This window comes from Haemaphysalis longicornis, unplaced genomic scaffold, assembly GCF_048455015.1.
Source record: "Haemaphysalis longicornis isolate Haplotype H1 unplaced genomic scaffold, Haemaphysalis longicornis Haplotype H1 scaffold_6, whole genome shotgun sequence".
NCBI classification, from domain to species: Eukaryota; Metazoa; Arthropoda; class Arachnida; order Ixodida; family Ixodidae; genus Haemaphysalis; species Haemaphysalis longicornis.
This window is the reverse complement of record NW_027526407.1, coordinates 54,389,154-54,415,629: the sequence shown is the minus strand read 5'-3', so window position 1 is coordinate 54,415,629 and position 26,476 is coordinate 54,389,154. Positions and strand designations below refer to the sequence as shown.

General features: G+C 43.4%; 1 protein-coding gene across 1 annotated transcript; it reads right to left on the bottom strand.

Moving 5' to 3' along the window:
- Window positions 1-125: 125 nt before the first annotated feature.
- On the bottom strand, window positions 126-26,476 carry Pus10 (Pseudouridine synthase 10). Its single transcript, XM_077674370.1, has 16 exons — window positions 26,205-26,476; window positions 25,409-25,648; window positions 23,146-23,232; window positions 21,835-21,869; window positions 20,903-21,076; window positions 17,382-17,427; window positions 16,437-16,513; window positions 11,818-11,903; window positions 10,794-10,919; window positions 9,109-9,165; window positions 8,461-8,537; window positions 7,638-7,693; window positions 6,502-6,663; window positions 5,069-5,182; window positions 4,137-4,236; window positions 126-305 (listed from the first exon to the last, which is right to left on the bottom strand). The coding sequence occupies exons 1-16, from the start codon at window positions 26,349-26,351 to the stop codon at window positions 270-272; spliced, it is 1,620 nt and encodes a 539-aa protein (XP_077530496.1). The 5' UTR covers window positions 26,352-26,476; the 3' UTR covers window positions 126-269.

Here is a 26,476-nt window from a genome sequence, read left to right as displayed (position 1 = left end):
CTGTCCACGAAACACTCTTTAAACCTGATTCCCCCTCACGGTGTATACAACGGCAACGTGACATAAGCCCACGGCATTGGCCAATATAAAGTATATCGTATTTTCAAAAAAACTTGCACAACTGCTGAGGTGTCGCACGACAGTTTTATTAGTCCCTCTTCGGCAGAGCAAGTTCTTTTTCAGTACACGGCAACTGTCACTTGCGGGTCGTTTAAGTTAACACTGCGATGGAGTCGGTCACCACTGACGTTCGTCGGCTGGAATTTGCGTCATTTCCGGGGTGGGGGCCAGTCGAGGCTGATTTCCTGCGGTGAAGCAACAAATTTGGCACATTCAAGGACATGCAGGATTCATGAACTATGCGCTCTACAGTAAATATATGCACTATTTGACGTTTTTAACACTTTGTCACTACTAGAGAACAGACTACATAAGCACTCCCAACTTGCAGCAAAGCACCTAACGTGTCCATGCATGTTTCTTTAGTAATCATCATCAACATCAGCCTATCTACTCCACTGGAGGGCAAAGGCCTCTCCCATAGATCTCCAATTATCCTGGTCCTGTGCTAACTGCGACCAATTTATCCCCGCAAACTTCTTGATCTCATCTGCCCATCTAACTTTCTGCCGCCCCTGCCACGCTTGCCTTCTCTAAGGATCCACTCTGTTACCCTAAATGACCAACGGTTATCTTGCCTTCGCATTATATGCCCTGCCCACGTCCATTTCTTCCTCTTAATTTCTACTAATATGTCCTTAACACGCGTTTGTTCCCTGACCTACTCCACTCTCTTCTTGTCCCTTAATGTTACACCTATCGTCTTCCGTTCCATTGCTTGCTGAGTCGTCCTCAATTTGAGTTGAACCCTCTTATTAAACCTCCAAGTTTCTGCCCCGTCAATGAGTACCGGTAAGATGCAGTTCTCATACACTTTCCTCTTCAGGGACAATGGTAGGCTGCCATTCATTATCTGAGAATGCCTGACGAATGCACTTCACCCCATTCTTATCCTTCAAATTATCTGCCTCATGGTTGGGATCCGGAGTCACAACTTGGCCTAAACAGATAAATTCGCTTACCACTTCCACTGCCTCGCCACCTACCTCGAACCGCTGGGCTCTCCCGAGGTTCTTGTCAAAATAAGCTCTCTAACAAGGCCATCTAGTAACCTTCATAGGAAGCTTGCAAACAAACATAATTCTGAATAATTAACAGCAAAGGCTGGGCTTTACACCAGCACACATTCCGATAGTTTATTGCTAGTGACTGGCGATGCAACCTTTAAATCTCAAATATTATTCCCAGACCACACAATCTCGAACCAGCTAAGTCACTGCACCAGAAAATCTTTACATAAAAGTAAATGAACAAGCAGCCGTACGTCAAGCTGAAGACTTTGACTCCCAGTAGCAGTTAAAAACGGTGTGAACCTTACAACCATCGTCTGCTGAGTGCCCATTCTTGATTGTTCAGGTGCCTCTAAGAAACTACTTGGCTACTGAGCAAAGAATTTCCAGTCTAAAGCCCTGCTCATTTCCTCACTAGACTGCTTTAATGTTTGAATAGTATAAATAATGATACACATTATACTAATGTTACCAGCGCGTGCTGTACTAGAAACAATGATATTTACAGGGTATAAAGTGCTGTGTGTAATCGAAAGCGATCTTTTTATGGTTGCCATTTCAGACTAAATTCACCGTGAAAAAAGCTGTGAAAGTCCTAAGCTTTCTCTAATAATAAGGGAATATGTTATCACCACTTTTCACCGAGTCGTGCCGCCGAGTTAGGTAGCAGAGTGTGATGTCGCGAAACATGCAAGAACTCGATATTTCCTCTTTTTTTACAATTAGGCAACACAGTGTGGGCAGGCCAGCCTTACAGAGCTCAAGCTCGACGATGAGCCCTTAAAGTCGGCTTCACTACCTTACACAGTTGCATTGCTAGGAGGACATATCTCCAGGGGCAATATAAGGAACATAATACAGGGTGTCTCACCTAAGTTTAGGCAGAGTTCAAAAATATTTCCATGCACTTTAAGACGACGTAACCAAATGCACGTTACTAACTTTTCTATGTGCATTCTCACGCTATCTTTTGGTATGTTGCTTAATTAGATAGTTAGTCAATTTTAATTAGCCAACTTTCGAACCACCAAAGCCAGGCAAGAAATCCCAATTAGAAAGTTGCAGAGGGGTATTTAAAACGTCAGAATAAACACTTTCTGTCTTTCTATCCATTAGGTGTTAGTGTTTTTTCAGCATATTGAAGATGCCCGCGAAATAAAAAAAAAACACCATGTGACGTGCCGTCTTGCGCGTCTTGATTTCAGTGCTTCCAAACGTTCCACTCACTAACTGCCATAGGTGCGCTGCCGCTTAAAAAGGGACAGGGCAGATGATGAACCTGTTGATTCCGGCAGCACAAGTGATTACCGCTGCGTCTGCTTATCGCTATTGACGATCTGTCGTGAGAGAAGCACATCGCTGGCGTAAATGGAACAGCCAACCCCTATGTTGCTGCCCTTTAAACCTTTAAGCGGCAGCGCGCCTATGGCAGTTTGTGCGCGGAACGTTTGGGAGCACTGCAATCAAGACGTGCAGACGGCACGTCACAGGGTGTTTTTTTTTTTTGTATTTCGCGGGCATTTTCAATAAGCTGAAAAACACTAATACCTAAGGCATGGTTTCTCAAAGTGGGTTCCGCGGAACCTTGGGGTTCCGCAGGCCCCTCCTCAGGGTTCCGCGAGCCACTGATAAATTTTCCCTGCTTCCGCAGTCGCAAAGTCTTATATGGTGAACTTGAGGTGCGATCGATCTAAGGAACGTCCATTACTCACGCCCGAGTGTCAGTAAGCACATCTCGGCGCATACAAGAAACGCGCGAGCTGCGCAATAAATCTCGCCAGCAGCTTGTAGCCAGCCAGACTCCGAAAACGGGCCACGTGGTTAAACTATTGCACTTGAATCTCGGTCTTATGTCACCCCCATGCGCATTTCTCCTGTTTGGAACTAGGTGCCGCTAGCGTACGCATTCGCATAAAGTCAACGGGGGAAAAAACGATACCCTTGCTTGCTTTTGAATTTATTGCACGTTAATGTAGCATGAACGAAATGAAAAATGGCGGGAGGGGGGGGGGGGGGGGGGGGGGTTCCTTGGCACTTAACGGAACTTAGCAGGGTTCCCTGGGACCAACATGCTTGAGAACCCCTGACCTAAGGGATAGAAAGGCAGAAACTGTTTATTCGGACGTTTTAAAAACTGCTCAGCAACTTTCTAATTGGGATTTTTTGCCTAGCTTTGTTGGTTTGAAAGTTGGCTAATTAAAATTGATTAATTTTCTGACAAAGCAAAACACAAAAAATAGCTTGAGAATATACATTCAAAAGTCAGCAACATGCATTTGGTTGCATCGTTTTAGAGTGCATCGACATATTTTTAAACTCTGGCTGAAGTTAGGTGAAACAACCTGGATATAAGCAATAGACTCTATATATAAGCAATATATATACCAGGGGCAATATATATATATATATATATACATATATATATATATATATATATATATATACATTGTGAATGTGCAGATCTGGGGATGGCACATTTTTCCCCAATAGAGCCAAGTGACGCATAAAATAGAACTGGTAATGAGGGGGGGGGGGGGGGGGGCTTCAGGCACGAGAGATTCTTAGTAGCAAAGCCGACACTGGTTAGCAAGATACACACGCGAGAACTCAAACACCCTTCCTGTGTAACGACAACAATGGTTGAAACACTCGGCTTTCCCGCGAAAGATTCGTTTGCTGCCGTTGGGGTTGTAGGGGTTCACGATTTGGGTGACGCCGGACAGTCGCCATCAGTGAAACCAAGAAAGTTTCACTTTAAATCCAAACTGCTTCGCCCGTGTCGGAAAGGCGCAATCGGATAAACGTCGGCCTTATTATGCGAGGGGCCCAGTTTTAATTCCGACCACGGGAAGCGTTTTTTCCTTCTTGGGGCACTTGATGTTCCTTCGCTTATCATCATTATCATTTCGTAAAACCCATTGTGTAAAGTTGGCTTTCCTGCAGTGCGTTTAGGTGACGGTACGGTCGCCACCGGTGAGGAATAGAAGACTTCGCTTTAAAACCAACCTCCACGTCCAACTCCAGGATGTCCACGTCGGTCTTCAGGTAGGTTCCAAGCGAAGGCACCGTCCTGCCAAAGTCCCCGTGCACAAACTCCTTCACGTATCTGGTGTACACAACGTTGGTCAAGGGAACATTTGACGCAGCTGATGCTAGAAAAGGAACGCATTTGTGGCGGAACCGCCTGGAACAGGCTGGAACACAAAATGGAAGACTGCGGTGCTCTAAAGCTGTAAGCATTATGAGGTCACCTGCAAGAGGAAGTGTGGAACTCGAAACTACTTCCAGAGATAAACATATCTGAAGGAGAAGCTGCTTACTGTTAGATCATGAAACCCCTGCACAAATGCATATCTAAATAGATATGCATTTGTGCTCGTTTTTTCGGGCTCATACACACGATGTTATAATAAGCAGCTTTTTGGATTCCCACCTCGCCAACACTGACTCCACAAGGTTCGCACAAAGTCATAATTTATTGCTACCTAAGGTATACACTAATTGCAGCAAACAAACAGCCATTTTTGCAGGCATACAACTATGGAATACTGTACTAATGAACATAAAAATGTCTCATCTCAGCTTTCATTTTACCGAAGTTCAAGATCATTCTTGGTTAATTTTTTGGACTAAGAAATTTTCTTCTTCCCCTGTTTATAGTACTTGAACCTGTTTATCTAGAGCTAATATTGTATAATGTCTTACTCCTGTGCTTACATATTATATTGGTTCTGTTAGACTGACCCACACCTTGACTGCCTAAATTGTTTTCTATTACATTTCACACTTGTTAACAGGAGGTCACCTCGACAGCTTTACTTTGGGACCTCCTTCTGTACTAATAACTACGTGAAATATGTATCTATGAAAACATATAATAAACTCCTAAGATCCTAAAATCCTGGATATAGGAGGTTCCATAGGAGGGAAAAGGATACGTTCCAGCCTGTGTCGTCGTGGTGAGCTTGAACCTGTGTCCACCGTCCTCTCCATCTTCTAGCGGCTCTATCGACATCTCGTGGATGGTCCGTTCGCGTTCGGCCAGGTTCCGCCTGCATTTCGGGCACGTAAAGATGATCATGACGATGATGACTGGGTTGGCCGGCCACTGATTTGCACTCCGAGTGTGCTTATTAAAGTGCGATCGGCATCTAAGCCACGCCGCAACGATTTGACAATTATGACAAATGGTGGGCTCTTAATGATGATGATGACTGTGCAAGGAGTTTGGGCTGGCCACCAATTTGCACTCTGAGTGCGGTTGAAGTGTAACCGGCATCTAAGGCCCGTCGTGACAACATGATGATTATGGCAACTGGTGGGGAGTGAGCTTGGTGGCCAACCCCACACTTGCGCACACCACTTCAACAAGTTGTGCTTCGAGTAGGGTCGCAGCTCTGCCAAGTTAAGTACAATAAGTACAACTGCGCTGGGCGGCTTCATTTGCGGAGCACACCAACTGATTACTCGAAATACAGTCAAACCCACTTATAACAATACCGGTTATAACAATACATTGGAAATAACAATGAACAGTTGTAGCATCACCAACTTTGCTATATTTTATATGGTAAAATGAACTGCTTATAACAATGGTCAGTTTCCTTATTATCGGTTATAACGATTGAGCCTGACAGTATTATAGAATTATATAGTCAAATTATAGTATTATATAGTAAATAAATTATAGTATTTGGAGATCTGTGAGAGATAATGGGTGCACTGTGTGTAACAAAGCATGAATTTTTAGGCATGAAATAAGTTGCAGCATCTTCTATCTTTCTAACACTCAGAAAAAGTTGGTGCCTTTATGTTGCCACGCTATCCTTGAAGGAACAGACCTCATGACTGCCCCTCTTATCTCCTGCTGTCAGCTGGCCCAGGCAATAAGAGAGGCAGGGGGCAGCTCTTGAACATTGTCCAGGTTAAAACAAAGATACAGTGTGGTAAAGGCTACTTTTGATTATGAATGTTAAAGAAGGCACAAAACAATGCCACTTGAGTAACATGCAATCTTCCAATCGTTAAAAAAGAAAGAAACGGTCAGATTTCATGTGGAGACTTCCTCCTATGTGAAAGACTGTGGTCTTTCCTAGGAGCCCTGTGGAGTCAGTTGGCACAGGCATGGCTAAGTCTGGGTGGTCAGCCGCGCAGTTACATTTCCGTTAAATACTCGTTGAAAACCCCTAAATGCTTAAGTAACTTTTAAGTAAATGCTTAAGTAAATGCTTAAGTAACAACCCTGTAATAACAATTACTGGTTATAACAATGGCTTTTTTGTGGCACTTCAATATTGTTTTAAGTGGGTTAGACTGTAAGGTCCTTTATGAAATCTCCCCAACAGCTTATCTACAATGCTGCGTATGCTACCTGTGAAGCACCCGAATGGGCGTCTTCTGCTTGAGCACGATATCCTTGAGGCCAGACACCAGGGCAACATCATCCGCTGTTATGGGTCTGCTGGAGCAGCACAGCGCTGTGTACTTTTTCCGCTTCGATTCTTCGCCGTCTTTCAGCACTTGTGTCTTGCTCCTGGAATAACAAGCACGTTGTCATCGCCGTCATCGTCGGCCTGTCCACGTCGCCAATTGCGCAAATTTCCTGCAGTGTTCACACAGGCTTTTAATGCAAAAACATTCAATTGCATGAATTTCCTGCAGTGTTCGCACAGTCACTTCATGCAAAAGCACTCAATTGCACAAATTTCCTGCAGTGCTCACGAAGGCTTTAAAAGCAGAAGTACTCAATTGCACAAATTTCCTAAAGTGTTCACACAGACTTTTAATGCAAAACACTCTAACGCACAAATTTCCTGTAGTGTTCATACAGGCTTTTAATGCAAAAGCACTTAATTGCACAAATTTCCTGCAGTGTTCACGAAGGCTCTAAAAGCAAAAGCACTCAATTGCGCAAATTTCCTGCAGTGTTCACACAGGCTTTTAATGCAAAAACATTCAATTGCACGAATTTCCTGCAGTGTTCGCACAGTCACTTCATGCAAAAGCACTCAATTGCACAAATTTTCTGCAGTGCTCACGAAGGCTTTAAAAGCAGTACTCAATTGCACAAATTTCCTAAAGTGTTCACACAGACTTTTAATGCAAAGACACTCTAAGGCACAAATTTCCTGCACAAATTTCCTGTAGTGTTCATACAGGCTTTTAATGCAAAAGCACTTAATTGCACAAATTTCCTGCAGTGTTCACGAAGGCTCTAAACGCAGAAGCCCTCAATTGCGCAAATTTCCGGCAGTGTTCGCACAGGCTCATAATGTAAAAGAACTCAAGTTTAACGTGTTCGAGATGTTTAGGTTTACTGAAACGTGGCTGTCGGGCTTCTCGGCTTCAAGCCAACCCATTCGTTTATTCCGTACTGACATTTATGAATAATCTCTTCAAACAAAATGGGTCATCCAGGTAGGAAGTAAAGGCACACTGATATGTAGGCAGCGCGCAAGTAAACAAGTGCGAAAAAAATGCAAGCTGAAACAATAGGCAGATGCTTACTTCGGAACCACTTGCAAATCGCTCACGCTGATGTCCTTCGTGTTGGCATTTATTTCCTGAAATCCAGAACAGGGCAACATGTAAGCGACTTATGGTGCTGGGAGCTAGACAATAGCAGAAAAAAATCCCTAAATCTTATCCATATGTCCACTTTGATCCTTTGGCATCTGCTAATTGCTAGGTCTGCACAACGGATTAAAGGAACAGGCATTCTAAGCTTCTCTTACTGCTGTGGAACCTCCACCACTGCTTTATTTAAAAAAAAAGAAAAGAAAACTTAAAAATGTGGGGACTCTCCATACACCCCGCACTCTTGTCTGTACCGCAGAGAAGAAATAACGATTATTTTACACTACTTGGGAGATTGATAAGTGCCCTTTAGAATATTGTACACGCATATGTTTTCACAGCAGTGGATTGCCTTAGATGCTGTTGCACCATGGCAGAATGATCAATAAATGAATGAATGAATGAATCAATGAATCAATTTTATTTTATTTCTCCCATATCCATGTTCTAAATGCTTTAAAAAACAAGTCATCCATACAATATGAACTTGTTGAGAGGGCACTTGGCCAGAGCACCTTTTCCCCCTTTTAAACCACACTTGCTGTCTTTGACGGCTGTCTTAGAAAACTGAAAGATAACAAAGGAGAGGAAGAAAAGACCTTGACTTAAAAGTAAGGATATCAGGTCAAATGAAGACAGGTCGAATCTCAGCCCGCCAATCATCTGTATTAGACGATGCCTCTCCACGCCCATAAATTGCCCCCTTTTAGTCGGATGCCATTCTGCTTCGGCTAATTGATTAATTAAAACCAACCCGTTCTATGGCCTCCAGTTCGGATGAGGTGAAGTCTGGTTTCTTGGTCTTGAATACCTCCAGAATGAAGGGCCGTCCTGAAGCAAGTTAAAAAAAAAGAAAGAAAAGAAAAAAAGAAAGCGTTTACTTCTTTGCATTCCTACCCTCCTTTGCTAAAAAAAAAAATTACAATTTGTGACTCAAAAGAACTTGCGTGCATTTACTTTTTCACAGTCCATGCACTAATAAAAACAGCTTGTTTTCCAAACTTTAGCAGCAGGCACACGTTGTTTTCACTGGGATTACCCTGAAAACATTTTTTTCACAAGGTTCAAGCAGTGAAGACCTTTTTCAAAGTTGGAAAAAGAGCTCTTACAAACGAGGTTTGGAGTACTCAGATGTAAGCCGTCGAAAAAGGGTAGGTATACGAAACTTGCCATAATATAAGAAACGCAGGGAGGCGTTTTTTTTTTTTTTTTTTGAAGAATCAGAGAACATAATCTTAAAACTCAACACTCACTTAACACTCAACTTAACACTCAAGTAAAAAATGTTATCGCATCATTGTGATGACAACTCTAATTCCCACATCTACTTTTCATTATAGCATTTTTATGACACCATTATTGCACCTGGAAAATGGAAAAAAGAAATAGGAGACCACCTCACCTCTTCCCAGCATCCTTACGTCAACATCCTCACGCCCCGATGAGGAAAACACCATTCCTGGAAAAAAAAAAAAAAAAAAACGAGAGTGCGGGATTATAGAGAAAGTTCTTGCACCGAACTGCCACTCAGTCTAACCCTAGGCTGACTTTCCACACTGAATGGTGAGATGTGACGGTTGCAAAAAGTTCACATAGGAGAGGTTCCCCCCTTTAGGTTCCCCCTTTAAGCCATTTTTGACAACTGAGACGATTTTTGGTTTGTTAGTTGACCTTGGACACATAAATCACACTTATGTCACAAAGTCCTCAGACTAGCATCACAATAAACAACAACAAAAAAATCTCAGCAAAGATAGCTGCTTAAAATCACCTCTCACAGCTCAGATCGTCAAGAACGTAACACTTGGCAATCAACTCTCACAGTATCCATGCCTTTCTTTTTAAATGTAACCTCATGAGCAAAAAAAAAAAAAAATCCACCCAGGAAGAAATTATGAACACACAAGCAACAGACAAGCCCACTGCCATAGCTTGTTCTATTTTCTTGTTAACTTTCTGCGCATCTTAAACTGAAACAAGCTTGCGCAAGCCTCACCACCAACAAGCTTTTCTATTCACTCTTTCAGCTTGTTTACCTTTGATTCATCTAAATTTTTAAGAGTGAAGCTGTTTAAGAAATCGCTATTTTTCGTGTCCGCAGTTAAAAATACCGAGAAAATTCTGAGCACACCTACTTGGCGAGATTGGCCAAAAAACAAATCCAGCGTTTGCCGTAATCGTGGCAACACTTGCACGGAATGAGAAAGACACGTAAACGCGTACGCCCCTCCAAGGTGATGTCCAATGATTATCACTTCCAAAAAATATGAAGGAAGCTCACACTCATAGCCACAATGTTGGAGTAGGTTGTTGCGGCAGCGAAGAAGAAGCAAATTGGCTGCAATCATGGACTTAAACCGCCATGATAGTCGTAAAGGCTGCGTACAGCTTTGCTACCTCCAAGTCTTACGTGTTTCTGTGAGCTTCCTTCATTTTTTTACGTATTCAGTAGCCAGATACAAAAAATAAAAAAATTAAAACAAACCCATTGCACTCAAGGTGAAAGCTGTTGAAAGTGCAGAGGAAGCGATTCGCCATAACGGGCTGTAGCACCATTATCCGCTCACTGCTACCACCCAGTACGATTCAAGTTTCCCGCCTTCGCAGTGCTCGCACGCCTCCTGCCTGAAACTGCGCAAGCAGGAGCTTTGTTCTTTTTGTACTTGCTTTTCCTTTGTTTTCACTTACTATCGTAAAAACCAACCCAATGAGCGTTCCTAACTAAATGAACACGGGCGCTACTAATTAATTAGGTATATTTTGCCTCAAATGTGCCTCCAGTTTTCTTTGCGCTAAACAACGGCGAGATGTATGACAAGTGCCAGTGGTTCACAAGTTTCGAACGCTTATGACTATATAAACCACTTGGCTTTTGAAACCTCTGGGTTACGCCACGACGACAGCCGCTACGACGGAACGCAGTGTGGCTCTCCTTCGGTCCAGCGAGCGAGCTACGACGATAAGGCGTGGCCCTGAAGTGCTCTGCACTTAAAATTTCCTAGCCCCTCATGTGGATCAGCACAACTTCTGCCTTTCCTCACACTCAACAGACAGTGCCATCATTTACATGACGCCTGACGCACTCACTCTCGCACGGGATGTGCTTGCTGATGACGTCGGTGATCAGCTCCTGAACCGACGACTCCATGATCCTCTTGTCGTTCAGGATCCACGGCGTCTGGCTCAGGAGCCTCGAGTACTTGCAATAGCGACCTGGAAATCATTGCGCCAGGCTCATCACAGTGAATCCGCATGCCAAGCTATCGTTTGAATGCCTCACGCGTTTATTTTTTTTAAGCAAAAGTTTTCTTAGTGGTACCAATGGCGTCCTGTAAGAAAACTACCGTATTTATTCGAATATAAGGCGAGGTTTTTTCCGAAATTTATAGTCTCAATGTCATACCCCGCCGTATATTCGAAGATCAGTATGTGTGTGTGTGCGTGTGTGTGTGTGTGTGTGTGTGTGTGTGTGTGTGTGTGTGTGTGTGTGTGTGTGTGTGTGTGTGTGTGTGTGTGTGTATATATATATATATATATATATATATATATATATATATATATATATATATATATATATATATATATATATATATATACTCTGCGCTTGAACTTCCGTGTTCATCAGTTGCTTCAATCAGTCAAGTGACATGGCCAATGCGTCCACGGGTGCCAACCCGATATAGAAGTTTTTTATGGAAGTCCCTACATGCCCGGAAGCTCAGTGCCTCAGTGTCAGGAAGCTCAGTGACACCTGACGACTATTCGAATTCGCTTCGGAAGTATTCGACCCCAAGGACTATTCGCTTCGAACTAAAATACTATTACTATTCGCACAAGCCTAGTCAACAAGCAATCCACTTGGGTTCCTATGAGAATTGAACTGAACCCAGGTCTCTGGTGTACCTCAGCACATTGTAGAACAAGTGCACACCAGCCACAAAAGATGCAAACACGATTCACTAGTAAAGAAGTCCCTGACCAGTATTGCTAAGGGAAGCCATAATGATTTCACCTGTTCAAAGCACAAAAGCAGACCCAAGTGCCCCGAGAAATTTCTTTTTTTGTTCGAGCTACATTTCCTGGCAGACAAGCAGGCAGAAGCCCAGCTCACCAGCGAGGTAGATTGGCGCGTGAATGCACGAAACTTCCGTCTTGGATGCAAGCCTTGCGGGCCTGTTTGGCGGGCACTTGTACAACCTGTAGAGACAAATCGTGATCACGGAGAAAGACTTACTCGGCACAAAAATTTCAATCTGTACAGTGGGAGATGTTTAAGCAGCTTTTGCGCAGACTTAATGAAAAAGTGGAAGCACAAAAAACATGAAAGGACAAGGCCCTCATGCACCTAAGGTCGTTCCAAATGCCCTCGGTGGGTAAACTTTGCCACACGAGATCATCTACAATAACAGGGGTGAGACAGCTGAATCAGAGTTCTGAGCAGTTTTTGGAGCAGCAAAATCTCGATTTTGGAGCAGAAGAATTTTGAATTGGAGCAGAAGAACGGCATTTATTATGTCATCCTAGAAGCCTAAAAAGTCAAATTTTTGGCAACTCACGAGGAAAAGTGCACTTTTTAATCGGCTTTGAATGTACATAACACCGAACCAACCTTTCAATAAATTTTTCTCTACCAGACTATAACAAGGTACGAAAACTGCGCTGCCTTTTTGCAAATCATTTTTAAATTCTTAGGCTCTATGCATAGAGAGGAGCTTCGCTGATGATATTGAATTGAAAAAGTAAGCAATTGAAAGGCATTTTTATTATAATATGAATACTGAAATTATCATTTTTGTTATCCCCGACTGGGCTTTACGCACTTTTTAGTACGTTCTCGTCTTTTTCTCTTTAATGACATATAACGTGTTATTTGTTCCGCTTTTTGCTGATTCGAAGTTTGATGTTACCTTACAATTCTGTCGCAACACACACCCTTTGTTACCCCCCTTACACAATGCCCTGCAATGAGGGCCTGTAAGGTATTTTTAAATAAATAAATAAACAAGTGTAGAGCCACGGAAAAAGTTGTGCAAAACGATGTGACAGTCGTCGCACCCCACCAGCCCTCCCATTTTAATCCCCAAGGTGCGCGCTCACTATGATCGTAATCTGAATAACGTTTGTATGTTTAGCCTCTTCCCCCTTGGCATTAAATTTCACTTCATATAGTTGAACCCTTATTACTAGCGTGCAATATTAGCCCGTACCGCTATTGGACACTGCTTGAATATTTTGCGGCGATGTAGCCTGCGCCACAAATTCATGCAGTGTCGATCATCCCATTCCCGCGTCTCGCAAGCTCGCTGTCAAAGGCAGCAATAACTCAGCGTTTTATAACACCACAATGAGTCCGAAATTTCACTTCAAGCACGCACCGTGCCTGACTCTCAAGGCCAAAACCTGGCGAATCCTCGGGCACCACGTTGTTTTTGATGAACTCCCATCTTTCGAGTCGCGCAACTTCCCGCAACAGATCAAACAACTAAATGTAAACCCAGCCGTCCCTATAACCAAACCCACGGTAAAAATTGGCGAAGAGCACTCAGCCTGAACCACAAGCAACTGCTTCGCCCGGCGGCCATGTTTTGATTTTCCAATCTACATCACCCCAAGATGGCAGCGCCCAGTGATGTTGTTCCGGACATACGGCACTTGGAAAATTGCCGTTTTTTCATCAACTTAATTGCACAAGTTGTTTGTCACTTCAGTACGCATACGTATTTTTTCCACGGGACTTTGCAATGGTTTTCGGTGGGAAAACTTTAAAAACTCACAGAGTATAACTTCTGCAACCTCACATTGTGACTTTCGAAAAAACTATCTCAGGGACAATTTTATACGGGTTTTTTATTGAATGATCATTAAATTGAACTTTTTCAAAGAGCACCACCTTGGGGGTGCTGGAAAATTATGCCGTTAGTAGGCATTTTTCCCCACTGAAACTGACGGGAGCGTTAAAATCCTTGGCTCTCACACTGTTTGGAGCCGTCTGGCGCAATTTTTGCAATTTTCAAGCTTTTGGAGCAGTCTGGCGCAAGAAAACAAATTTGTATCAAAACTGCGCTATATGCACAGCTGTCTCACCCCTGACAATAACCAAACTGGTCATTGAACCTTGGCATACAGCAATTCGAAGCATCAATGACTGGCTCAACAGTTGCTGAATCGCCCATAGAGCAAGGGGACTTCCTTTGCGGGTGAAAAATAGTGCTGGTACATTTTCTCGCATCAGCATCCTATTTTTCTGGGCACTTTACGAGTAACATCTAGCAGTAGTCATCAAGGGTTCAAGGGGGGTGTCCCCTGAAGGCATTGCTACGGTCTGTGAAGTTGCGATTCACAAGTGAAGGCTGCCTCTTCAATTTTCATCAATTTTCTAAAAACAAGACACCAATACAGGCCGTTGGCTCTACGTCAACACAGCTTTGGTCAGCACCAAATTAAATGTGAACAAGAAAAATATGGACTAGAGTGCACAAACCTCGTGATTTTTTCTCAAAAAACCATTCGAAATAACTTAGTGCTGTTACTCCACTTCCTGCCCTTTAAAAACGTGACATTGTCACTTTTATGACCTATGATCATCAAAGTTGGGCATTCGTGTACGCATCTCCTTGTTTGTGTTTTATCCTTTGCTGACAGCACATCTTTCTGGTTTTGCACAACCAATAGAGCTGGCTTTTCAAGTAAACTCTGCCGGCAATCTGGCTTTGCTGCGGGACACGAAAGCTGTGCAGGAAACAACAGCCACAAGTAAGACCAGCCAAAGCTAGTGTGGGAACTGGATGCGTAGGCTCAACAAGATTGCTTCCATCTCCCTTTCATTCTCTGTCCCCTTATTTATGCAATTATTTAAAGGGGCCCGGAAACACTCTTTTAGCAGTGCAAGTAAACCTGCGCGACGTTTAGATTACACTGCCAGGAATACCGGAGCCAAATATTACACGTGCATGTGAAGCGGGGAGTGCGCAAATCGCTGTGAAATATGCGGAAAAACCAACTGCGCTATCTTAAGTTTTCCTCATTATGCACCCTTGGCATGGCCTAAATGACGTCATCGAGGCCATGGCTGTCCTATTGGCTGTCGCTGGTCAGCTGTGCGGCTTATTTCTCACATTTCCTGACACGATCCGCTGTCGTCAGCACTGCGCATCAACCTCTTCTATGCCTGAACCTGTACGTGCAGTTTTGACGTTTCTTTCGTGGTTTGGGTGCGAGTGGAGTTTGAATGACGAATTCAATACTCCCCTTTCAACCGGACCGCTCGACAACAAACGTTCATTGCTTCAAAAACGTCCTACCAGCCTGAGCGCTTGCTTGCAAGCAGGCAGCCATGCCTGCTTTTTTTGTGCCACCAAATTAGAAGTAGACCCCTCCACGTTTCGGAGAAAAGGAGAAAACTCCCCGGCCTGTGATACATCCAAGACAACCGGAGAAGAAGCCGCAAGCCGCCCCCCTCTCCGGGAGAGAGCGCACAGCTTTCGTCGCGTTGTCTGCGGTCGAGTTGAGAGAGAACGATTATGCGCGATTTCACATCGCGCGTAGTTTCGGTGATAGCTAACAGATTTTCATAATTCTTGTGGGGGGAGATTGCTGGGACAATAGACTTTACCCCAAAATACATTCCGGGTAGTCGATAGTAAGTGCTGCAGGGTCCCTTTAATAATACAGTGAAACCTCGTTAAACCGCACCTGATGGGGGACACAAAGAAAGTGCGTACTAACCAACACCACAGTTTATCCCAATGCATTCGATTAAAGGGAAACCGAGTCAAGGCTTCGGCCTAACTATGCATAAAAAGAAACTATGGCTCATGCGGGTACAGTTTAATGAGATTCGACTGTACACAGTTTGGACATCAAATACAACTTCTTTTCCCCACCTGAAAAAAAATTGGTCTCGTGTTACATTTTTGTCCTAACTGGCAAAAAAGTTAGTGCCAATTTCGGCCACTCATTTTCTTATTTATTTTTTTATTGAATGCCATAATTACACACACCCACATTTTAACACACAAATCACTGTCTTCCTGCCTTAAAAGCAAAAAATAAAATAAAATAGAGAACACCAGCTGCAGATGCTGCATTCTATTGTAAACAACCTTAAAAATAATAAAAGAGTTGCATTCCAAATACAAAACATGCTGCAAGGCCTGGGAACAGCTTTCACATTGAGTGGAAGCCGTTCCACTCAATGTGAAAGCTGGCGGAAGTGCAGAGCTGTGATTCGCCATAATGGGCTGTGGCGCCGTTATCCGCTCACTGCTGCCTCTCAATGCAAATCAAATTTCCCACCTCCGCAGTGCTCGCGTGCCCCCTGCCTGAAACTGCGTCAGCGGGAGTTCTGTTCTTTTTGTGCTTGCTTTTCCTCCCGCACGTGCCGGCATTGCACTATCACTTTTTTCCTGCTTACTGTCGTAAAAACCAACCCACGAGCGTTTTAACTAAATGAATGCGGGCGCTGCCAGTTAATTACGCATATTTTGCTCAAATGCACCTGCAGTTTTCTTTGCGCTAAACAACGGGGAGATGTATTACAAGCACCAGCAGTTCACGAAGTTCGAACGCTTAAGACTATATAAACCACTTGGCTTTCAAAGCCTCTGGGTTACGCCGGGACAACAGCCGCTACGCCGGAACGCTGTGGGGCTCTACTTGCGTCCAGCGAGTGAGCTACGACGACAAGGCGAGCCCCTAAAGTGCTCTGCAATTAAAAGAGCAGGTACCCACCTTTTGAAGTCCTCATCCGAAATCTTCCTAAGCGCATCCAGAACCGCATTGCGTGTGAACACCTCTCGGGTATGGCGCTGAAAATGCAGGAGAGAAAAACTCGCACTGTTGGGAAGGAAATTCCTTCTACGATGCCCAGGCAATGAGAGGCAGCAAAAACACGACCACTCGTGCGTGCATGTACACACACACGCACTCAAGCCATTAAAGGGACGACCCTGCAACATTTTTTTTTCCAACACTTTTTTTTGAAATCTTAAATGCTTGCAGACCGTACCCAACCGACACATCCAGTCAGGGGCGTAGCCAGAAAAGGTGTTTCGGTGTTCTGAGCTCCACATCTCCCCTCCTTCCACCTTTTTTCATCCATGCTATTTACAGATCACACCAATTTATTAATATGTAAAAACAAAAATAAAAACTGACAAAGACGAAAAGAAAAAGGATGAAAACATTGTTTGGGGCAGGCTCTTTCTTTGTATAGTTTTTTTTTTTTTTTTTACCGGTGGCGTATAACCACCTCCGGAAAATATTTCCGGCTACACCACTGCATCCAGTCCTGCTTTGATTAGGGGGTCGCAGAGTACCTCAGCCAAAAATCACTGCTCTATGCCCATCAGATAACTTAGAAACATGATCAAAAGATTTTTCTGTCTCTCCCAGTCTTGGCGTTCTTCAACCGCTGGGATTACGTCATTACAGCAGTACAGCAGCTATTGGCTGGCCTTCTTTCAGTTGCAGCAATGCACGCACTTGATAGAAACATTAAAAAAAAAAGCCACAAAAGCAAAGCTGAAGCGGAAGGCGTTTCTGCTGCTACAAGCAAATCACCCCGCACCGCTTCGTGCTGGCGATACCTATAGCTTTCGCAGTGCTTCCAGACATGAAAGAAAGCGTAAAAGCGTTTATCAGAAGTGTTGCAGGGTCCCTTTAAGTTGGGCTCACCTTTCTTTGTTTCCGGTTTGGAAAAGACTCGGGAAATTCTTTTAACCTGCAATAGGAACAAAAAAAAAAAAAAGAGAGAGAGAGAGAAGGTGAAAATCAAGTGTGCCAAGGCGCTGTTTTAAACAGCAAGAAAGTGCAGCAGTAGAAGATGAATGCATGAAATAAACGAGCTCACAAATCAGCTCTGCTCCATCATAGTGAAGAATACATAATGCTAGTGAGCCCCCCCTCTCAGAATTTTGAATACGCTGGGCCAAAACATCAGCTCGCAACTTTATCAGCTGAAAATGCACATAAACTTGCAAACCAAGTTTTTATATCATAAAGCGTAACACGGCTTCCTAATGCCACTTGCTGAAAATGAGGCATTAAAGGGGCCATGCAGACAAAACAAAAGTTTGGTTCATTCGAAAGGTTGCCTCGTTAGAATCACACTGACACCACTTTCAACCCACACTTCGCTCAAATAAGCTATATAATCAGGAAAAAAAGGAATGGCCATGCGACCCACTAGCTCATTTCCCGCACTAGAACATATGACATCATATGCACAGCTGTGAGATTGGCTGAGGTCGACAAAAGCAAACGCAAGTTAGGCAGGGCTTATAAGCTTGCCGAACGAGCTATTTGCACTTAAATGTAATGCATATTCATTTTACAGCCGTGAGAATGGTGGGGTAAACAATGAAAGTTACGAAAGTATGTGTAAGCATAGAAGTACCGATGCACACTGCTGTTGGTACTGGGCGCACTATGCTTGTTTTAGCTTACCAGCTATCCGCCACTTTGGAGCTGTCTTGCATGACACTGGCCGATTGGTGTAAGCGGCATTGTTTTACGTGACCCTGTTTGTCGAGAATGCCCCATGTTACACAAAACGATTACTTTCTACCATAACAAAAACAAGCCAGGTGCAAATACTGTCAAAAACAAAGCAGCGGCGGACAACGGTCCGTGGATGAGTATGGTAGCGCCACCTGGGAGGACTGATGGTAAGCAAGGCTGCAGAGCCGAATGACTCGGTGGAAGTTCGTTTGAATACCCACCCTCATGACTTCATGGCAGACATCACAAAAACACACGATTTAGCGGGAGAATCAAAATTTTAACCTGAATTGATTAATTTCTCAGTGAATATGGCATAATTTCTTGCTGGACCAGCACTTCGGGCACTATAAAACACGAAATCTTTTGATTAAAACAAACTTGCATTTTGTCTGCATGGCCCTTTTAAGCACAATTGTCCTAGAAAATGTGGCACACGGTTGCATTTAATAATTTCCTCTCACAAACTTGCGCTGTTCAGAGATGCCAGCAATGAGAGATCTTTGAACGCTCATAAATTGTGATTGTACTATGGTTAAATCTTGCGGTGTAATGACAAGTGATAGTGAATTCATCCAGCGTTACACTGATGTCTTCTGTGATTTGTGTTACTTCTCCTCCGAAGGAAACCAGTTCTTGCAGTTGTACAATCAACTAGCCTTGGTATTACCATTCTTAGTATGCTACCGTGTCATGTGATTAAGACACCCTAAAAATACTGAAAAGCTCTAGCAGGTGATTGGCTTGGAGGCCAATGGAATTAATGATCACAAATTATCTGCAGGCATGACTTTTCTTGTTAAACCTATAACTAATTTTGTGGAGGGTAATCCCCGTACCTTCTGGTATAAAAAAGATTCCCAAAAAGCACTGACCGCCTCATTAAACAAATTTATCATCTTCTTTGTGAAGTACACCATCTGTTCTCCCACATGGCAAAATCATTTAGTTCTATTTAATTACTCCCACTAAAAATAACTGCAAGCTGTTTTTTTTTTCTCTTTTCACTGCAATTCAAACCCGCAAATACAAAAAAAAAATGCCATAGTCAGTCTCACCTGACTGCTACTGTCACATCTCTGTCTTCCCAATAAAAATACCGCAGTGTAAATACCTCACATCTTATGCCGGAGCCAAGGAAAGTCTACGCTGTTTTGTATTCACATATTCCCAATCAAAGCAATCCCACCAGCCTGGCTTTTAAAGGCCAACTGCACTCAAAAAATTTCAACCTCTCGAAAACCTTATTTCCGTAAAGTCTGCCTAAAAATACTAAGATATAAAATATGACACCGGAAATATGCGTATCCACGCCACAAAACGACCATCAAAAAGAAGCAATTTTGAAACCTAAATTTAGAAGAGCGTGGCCTTATACAACCAGGCTGAAGTGACGTTACAGCTGGCGAGCGAGCAACCAGCCGGCCGGAGGACCAAGCACCTGGCCGGCCGCAGTGCCATTTCCGCTTCATGGCCGTTTGCATGATCCACTGGAAGGTGCAGTGTTGTCTGTGACGGAACTATTTTAAATGCTTTTAACTGATTAACATTGCATTCCACAGGGCTGCCAGTCATGTCACAGTTGGTTTGGTGGTATGTACTGAACGTTCAAAGTAAATTTGGCCAAGGTGATATTTGAGGGCAGTTGGCCTTTAAAAATTTTTACGTGTGTCATAGGTTACCGTGGCACCATCATATGCTCAGTTGATGCTGAAAGTGCATCCGTATGAATCGGCAATGATTTGGTGGCGGTTGTCATTGTGTTCAGTCACTCCCCCTGAGTGGGTATGCAACCACTGCGAATGTGTATAATGATGTCGCAGCCAAAGGCAATGAGATATGTGGGGGCATATGTTGACGGTGGGGGCATATGGGGTGGAGTGCATTCAGCAGGCATTCTCAGATAATGAATGGCAGCCTACCATTGTCCCTGAAGAGGAAAGTGTATGCCAGCTGCATGTTACCGGTACTCACCTACGGGGCAGAAACTTGGAGGCTCACTAAGAGGGTTCAACTTGAATTGAGGACGATTCAGTTAACAATGGAATGGAAGATGATAGGTGTAACATTGAGGGACAAGAAGAGAGCGGAGTGGGTCAGGGAACAAACGCATGTTAAGGACATAGGGTATTAGTAGAAATTGAGAGGAAGAAATGGACGTGGGCAGGGCATGTAATGCGAAGGCAAGATAACCGTTGGTCATTAAGGGTAACAGAGTGGATCCCTAGAGAATGCAAGCGTTGCAGGGGGCGGCAGAAAGTTAGATGGGCAGATGAGATCGAGAAGTTTGCCGGGATAAATTGGTCAAAGTTAGCACAGGACCAGAAGAATTGGAGATTAATGGGAGAGGCCTTTGCACTGCAGTGGGTGTAGAGAGGCTAATGATGATGATGCTGACGCTGCTGCGAATGAGATTTTGACACCATCGCAGGCATGCCAACAACGCCAAAACAGACTATGTAAGACTGTCACGTTAGCAGTAATAATAATGGCTGAATCAGTGACTTCTCACACCTGTTTGGCCAACATTTCCTTTCCTCGAAACTCTCCCAGTAGTATTCGGGTTGTCAGCACACTCAAACACCCCTTCAGCAAAGCTTGCGCAAACGTTTACAAGCTTACAACGCAAGGCAGACTTAAATCTCACGGACCAGTTTAGAGTTCTCCCGGGGACTTAAAAGTTCAGCAGAACTTACAAGAACCCGCACTCCTCTTCAGCGTTGGGTGAGGGAAGGGTCACCAAAACCTGGAAGCCGCTGGTGGCCGAGAAGTCGGCGCCAAACTGGTCGGCAAACATGGGACCCATGACGTACTTCCACACCTCTTTCGCACTCACAAAGTCAATGTCACTGCTCTCCTTATAGGACTCCCTGGGCACATAAGCAGAAACAGCGATCCAAAGAACAAAGTCAACAACAGTTGTCGCAGAGAGCTGAAATGAACTTTCAATTGACACTCCAGGCAATTATTTCCTGGCTTGACGAAAATTGAAGCATTGCTCATGTAGGCACGCTTTTCAGTGCTTACTCGAAGTAATAGTGTTATAATTTTCACCCTCTGGCAATAACACTACAATTTTTCTTCTGTGAAAATGGTATCTGTAGATTCAAGTAGAGTTTTACAATTACCACTTCCTTAGAAGTGGTCGTTGACCAATTTTTCAATTATTGGCTTGATAATGCAAGTTTCCTCAAGGGAATCACCCAGGAACATAATATTGAAGAGGCCGGCACATAACAATACGCAGAGGCTGTTTGTTTTAGATTATTTTCTTTCCAGACTGCCCAAGTAGGTGTGTGGAGTTCTGCAGCCCCAATAAGGTTAAAAAATACCTTCCACCAAACCCCATCTGTCATATTCTCCGATGTTTTTTACTTTTTCAAGACATCGATAATGGTGGACTGAATTTCTTTGAGTGCTTTGTTAGCTAATTGAGTGGAATGGCCACTTAACGAGATGCCAGAAACCACTGAAGCACAACAGCAAACACTTATAAGCATTGCACAAGCATAAAGGTAGACACGACATTGTACAGTAGTTCAACATCCCCCTTGAGTCCCCAGACAAGAGCACAGTTCTTCACTCAGGCCATCAAAGCCAGCTTTTAGAAAAAATCAAGCACACTTACTCAAACTTGTCCTTCAAATGTAGCACAACAGCATGCTGCAAGTGAAAAAAAAAAAATGTCCGATGAATTTAGACAAACCTTTCAAATGGGCATGTTCACCTCTTCATGACATCGCATTACTCTTCACGATCAACTGCTCAAAAGTTCCCGAGTGTTCCGCAAAGTTTCCCACAAAGTTTTGCCAATGAACACAAAACGTTGCTTTGTGTTCACTACCGCATATTGCTCCACCAGGTTCAACAGGGGTGAGAGGCAGGTAACTTCATGAACAGCAACTTTTGGAGAGTGACTACCCAAATGTACTACAGATGTCTACAAAGTTCTTCTGCCAAGTTAGTATGCGAGACAAAAGCTGGCTGTACACAAAACATTACACGTATGATAAAAAGATTCTACTAGTTCTGACAATGTGCACGCTCGTGGTCCCCCCAGTCACATCCATTATACAAGCCCAAATGTACAAGCTCTCTGCAAAAAATGCACACAGCTAAATATGCAATTTGTTAGACTTGTCAAAACCTAAGCAAGTCATGAAGAATAAGAGCAGCCTAAATAAAAAAAAGCATATGTTTCTCCGTACCGTAAGGTTTTTAACAGCATACAGCATTTTGTCATGCCAAAAGTCTAGTGTGTGGAGTAATTTTCATACATAGAAATTGATTGTGCTTTGCAACAGCAAAAAATACAAACTTCTTAACCAAAGTAAAAAAAGAGAATAAAAAGTTTTTTCACACACACACACACAAAAAATCAACTTTCAGGCACTACACACCTACTTTCGAGAGGTGCAATGATAATGATTAACGGTAAGAATGATATGGTTAAGATGGTAATGGTAATGAAGTTGCAATGATAACGGAGGCTGACAAGTTGATAACACACCCTGATCATAAATGATGAAGATGAAATAAATACAAAAACAGGGTGCATCGCAATGGCACAGCATGAATTTTTGCATTGCAATTCAAGAATTGTTGCTGGCATATTTCTTATTGACAAAAGTATGCTGCATGCATAAAACAGTCGTGGATTTTTTATGTGTTGCTATTTTATGCTGGTTTATTAAAGGATCAGTACTGCGAGGCTATTGTATACTCTCCGACTCTCGCAAGAACCTTTGAACTGTTGCACAACCAGCTTGCACAAACTAATTCAGGCTACATGTCTTATCTCTTATTATTAACTTATCTCTTATCGACTCATCTCTTTACAAGGCAGCTTTTCTTGCCCTAGAGGGTTACAAAGATATATTTCTCGATCACGTCACACAATTTGCAAAAAGAAAAGGAACAATGAGGTGTGAGAGCTTACATGACGAAGATCTAACGTAACAGGCACTGATAACTGGAACGTGAACTTTGAGAATACGCATCCACTCTCCTTGACAGCTGCTACAATCTGAAAGTACAAAAAGACACATTTCTGGCGAAACTTCTGAGGGGCAGTTACCCTACACTCAACAGCATCAGGATTAAAGGAGCCATGAAGAGAAAATACAACTTTGTTTAATTTGAAAGAACTAGCATTCAGTATCTCACTCAGTTATATTACAGCCACAAATGATGCTTTTTTAGCGAAAAAAAAAAAAGCAAGAAGTATTTCAAAACTTTCAAATTTTGCGCCACAGTGACGTGTTATGAGCAAGAATGACGTAACACGGGCCAACGATAAAACATAATTTTCGGTGCGTCAACTGCACGTTAGCAATCACGTGATGCGGTCAAATGGAACTAGAGGCCCCATTACAGACGTCCAGTCATGTGTTGTCGCGACAGGTCAGTTAGGTGGCCGGCAATCGCACAAACAAGGTTCCGTGACGTCATAGAAAAGTTGCGGGAAATTGGCTAGGGGTTCGCGACTGCTTCACACGTTTTTTTCCACATCTCCGTTATTTGTTCGAAGATTGCGATGATATTGGTATCATTGTTATTAGGACTAAGCAGTCTTTCTAATAAACCCAACTTGTATTTTGTCTTCATGGCTCCTTTAAGAGCGTCTGGAGCAATCTCCTTAAATGAACCTAGTTATGTCACCACCTTGTGAGTTTCTACCAGTAGCTACTACAGCTTCCCACATTCGTTTCCCTGTACAGGTAGGGACAAAACTTTCTCGACCACGCAAGTGTGTGGTGACAGTCACCGCTCCACACTCCAGAGGCATGGCACCTGCTGTAGATATTAACGCAGCGTGCTTGTGTAATAGCAGGCGCACGAAGTTTATTCCTTTTGGCAGCCATGCACTGATGGTTGATAAAGCGCAGTATTCGTTTAGTAGCACCCGACGACACATCTGCAGCATTACGTACATGCCATTTCACCAGCTTTTGCGCGTGTTCTGTGCATGGTGATTTATGGGTACCCGAACTGGTTCTCTGTTGATATTTTTTTTTTCTTGATTCGTCATTAGAACAACATAAGGTTAGTGCTTCCCACAGTACCAAAACACACAAAAAAGACAATCTTCCCGAGTGACAATTGATCAGAACGTGAGAAACAAACGCAAAATAAAATCCTGCAACCTTCCTTTTAATTAAGACGACGGTTGAACGCAAAGCTTTCTCGTGATGGATTCCTTGGTTGTCGCCTGAGTTTGGGCTTTGACCCGCAGATGGTTTGTACTTTGATTCGTTGAGCTTTGACTTTGAAGCTTCACCATTTGATTTCACATGAAGAAAGCTTTGCGTTCACCATCGTCATCATTAGACGGAAGGGTGCATGATTGTTCTGTTTAATTTTGCACGTCCATGCACCCCTCTACAAACCTAAACTGCTTTGACCGTGCCAGATAAGCGCAATCGCATGGACGTCGGCTTTATAATGCAAGAGAACTACGCTCCGTTTCGACCCCGAGAAGCGGTTTAACTTTTCTTCATTTCACCCACGATCATCATCAGCATCAGAGAAAGTTCACTTTCCTGCAGTGCGCCTTGGGTGGATTATGACCACAGATTGGGCACTGGGGCGAAAAGAATGCTACAAAGGCATTACCCTGCAATGCTTCACTGACAGCCTGCGCATGGCTGCCGTAAGTGATAACATTTGCCTGCTTCCGAGTTCGCAGCGATGCAAGTGCGTGACGTGTCGATCTTGACAACAGGCGCTATGCCTCCAGAGTGCACAGTCGTGACTTTCCCCATGCCCTCGCATGGCTCGGAAAATTATGTCACCATTTCTACAAGGCATGCCATAACACGGGCAACTTCATTGCCGTAAGGCAGTTCGTTACCACAAGTGGGTAAAAATAAAGTATTCGTCTCTCTATTACGTCACATGAATCGCCATCTTTTACACAGATGAACAGTCAGCATGTGCCTTTTCTCAATACGAATGTGCTTTGCGCTAACTAGCAAAGGCACAGATGGTGTCAGTACTTCCTGACATGCATCTGCAATTTGTGAGCACTTCCTCCTGTCACCAAAATACGTAAGGGAAACAGGACAGATGAACATCAGTTTCTGTAATCTGTTTCTAAATAAGCAAAGTATAGCTTGCAATTGGACAAGGGTCAACGGAGCTACAAAATCTTCCTCTTCAAAGTTGTTTGCTGTTTAATACTCCAAGCAGGTAACGGGTACCTGATCAAAAGAGGCCTTGAGGTGTGGAACTTCGAGAAGGCTGTAGCACGCGACACAGACATCACTGCTGTCTTCTGTGCCGTTACTTGTGCCGGAGGGGTCATGCGACTCGGCCATGTGGTCCTCACCGGAGTCTTCAACTTTCGCAGGCTCATCGCAGGACCCATCAGCGTCCAGCTTTGGTCGCTTTGAGGAAGGTTCATCTGAGGGTTGAACACTTGCCTCACTGCTCTCCAGCCCCTGCACCACAAGAGAAAGCGTGAAACAACGTAATAATGGACACTTCGGCTGGTTTTACTAGTTTACTGTTTTACTAGTTCTTGTTTACCGATATTTAAAAATTGATTTCCAATAGTGCTGCATACGCCTTCAGTGTTAACCGAAACTTGCGATTCATAGTAAGCATAAGATGCTTAAGTAATGAAAGATTCGGAGATCTCTTTACGCTTTATTCTTGAAGATTACCACCATTTGAAATTTAAGGTTGCAAACGCTCTTTGTCCGATTTTCGTGGTTCGGCGAGGTTGGTTCAGCAGTACTTTTATTTTTATAACCAGCCGGTCACCCATTATTTGAGCGAAATCAAAATTCTTGAGCGCTCTAAGGCGCAACAAACTCGTTTTGCTATTTTTAAAGCCATGTTAAAAAGTATAAGTATAGGTCGTGTCTTATGATTTTGTTCGCAACATCAGCCGGGCGAAGAAATTCAAACAGGTGGGTCACCACAGAAACTCGGCAACAGGGTAACAAGACACAAAACTCGCACAACATGGGGCAAATAAGGAGAAGATATTACCGAAAGTACCGCGAGTTCCCTGAAAGTTTTGTAGTGATCGTAGTATCGCTCGCCGGTAAAACGTTCAGCACAGAACTTGCAACACCCAATTTCCCTCAGATACTCGAACACAGCGGGCTTATTTTCATCTGAAAGCTTTAGAGGCATGTCAGTAATAACAATTGCGGCACTCTAGGATACGTTTTTTTGAGAAAATGTGAACTGTCACCGCACAACACGCTCATCAAGTTTTGATTTCATGGACACACATGCGCTTTATTGGCTCGCCTCGA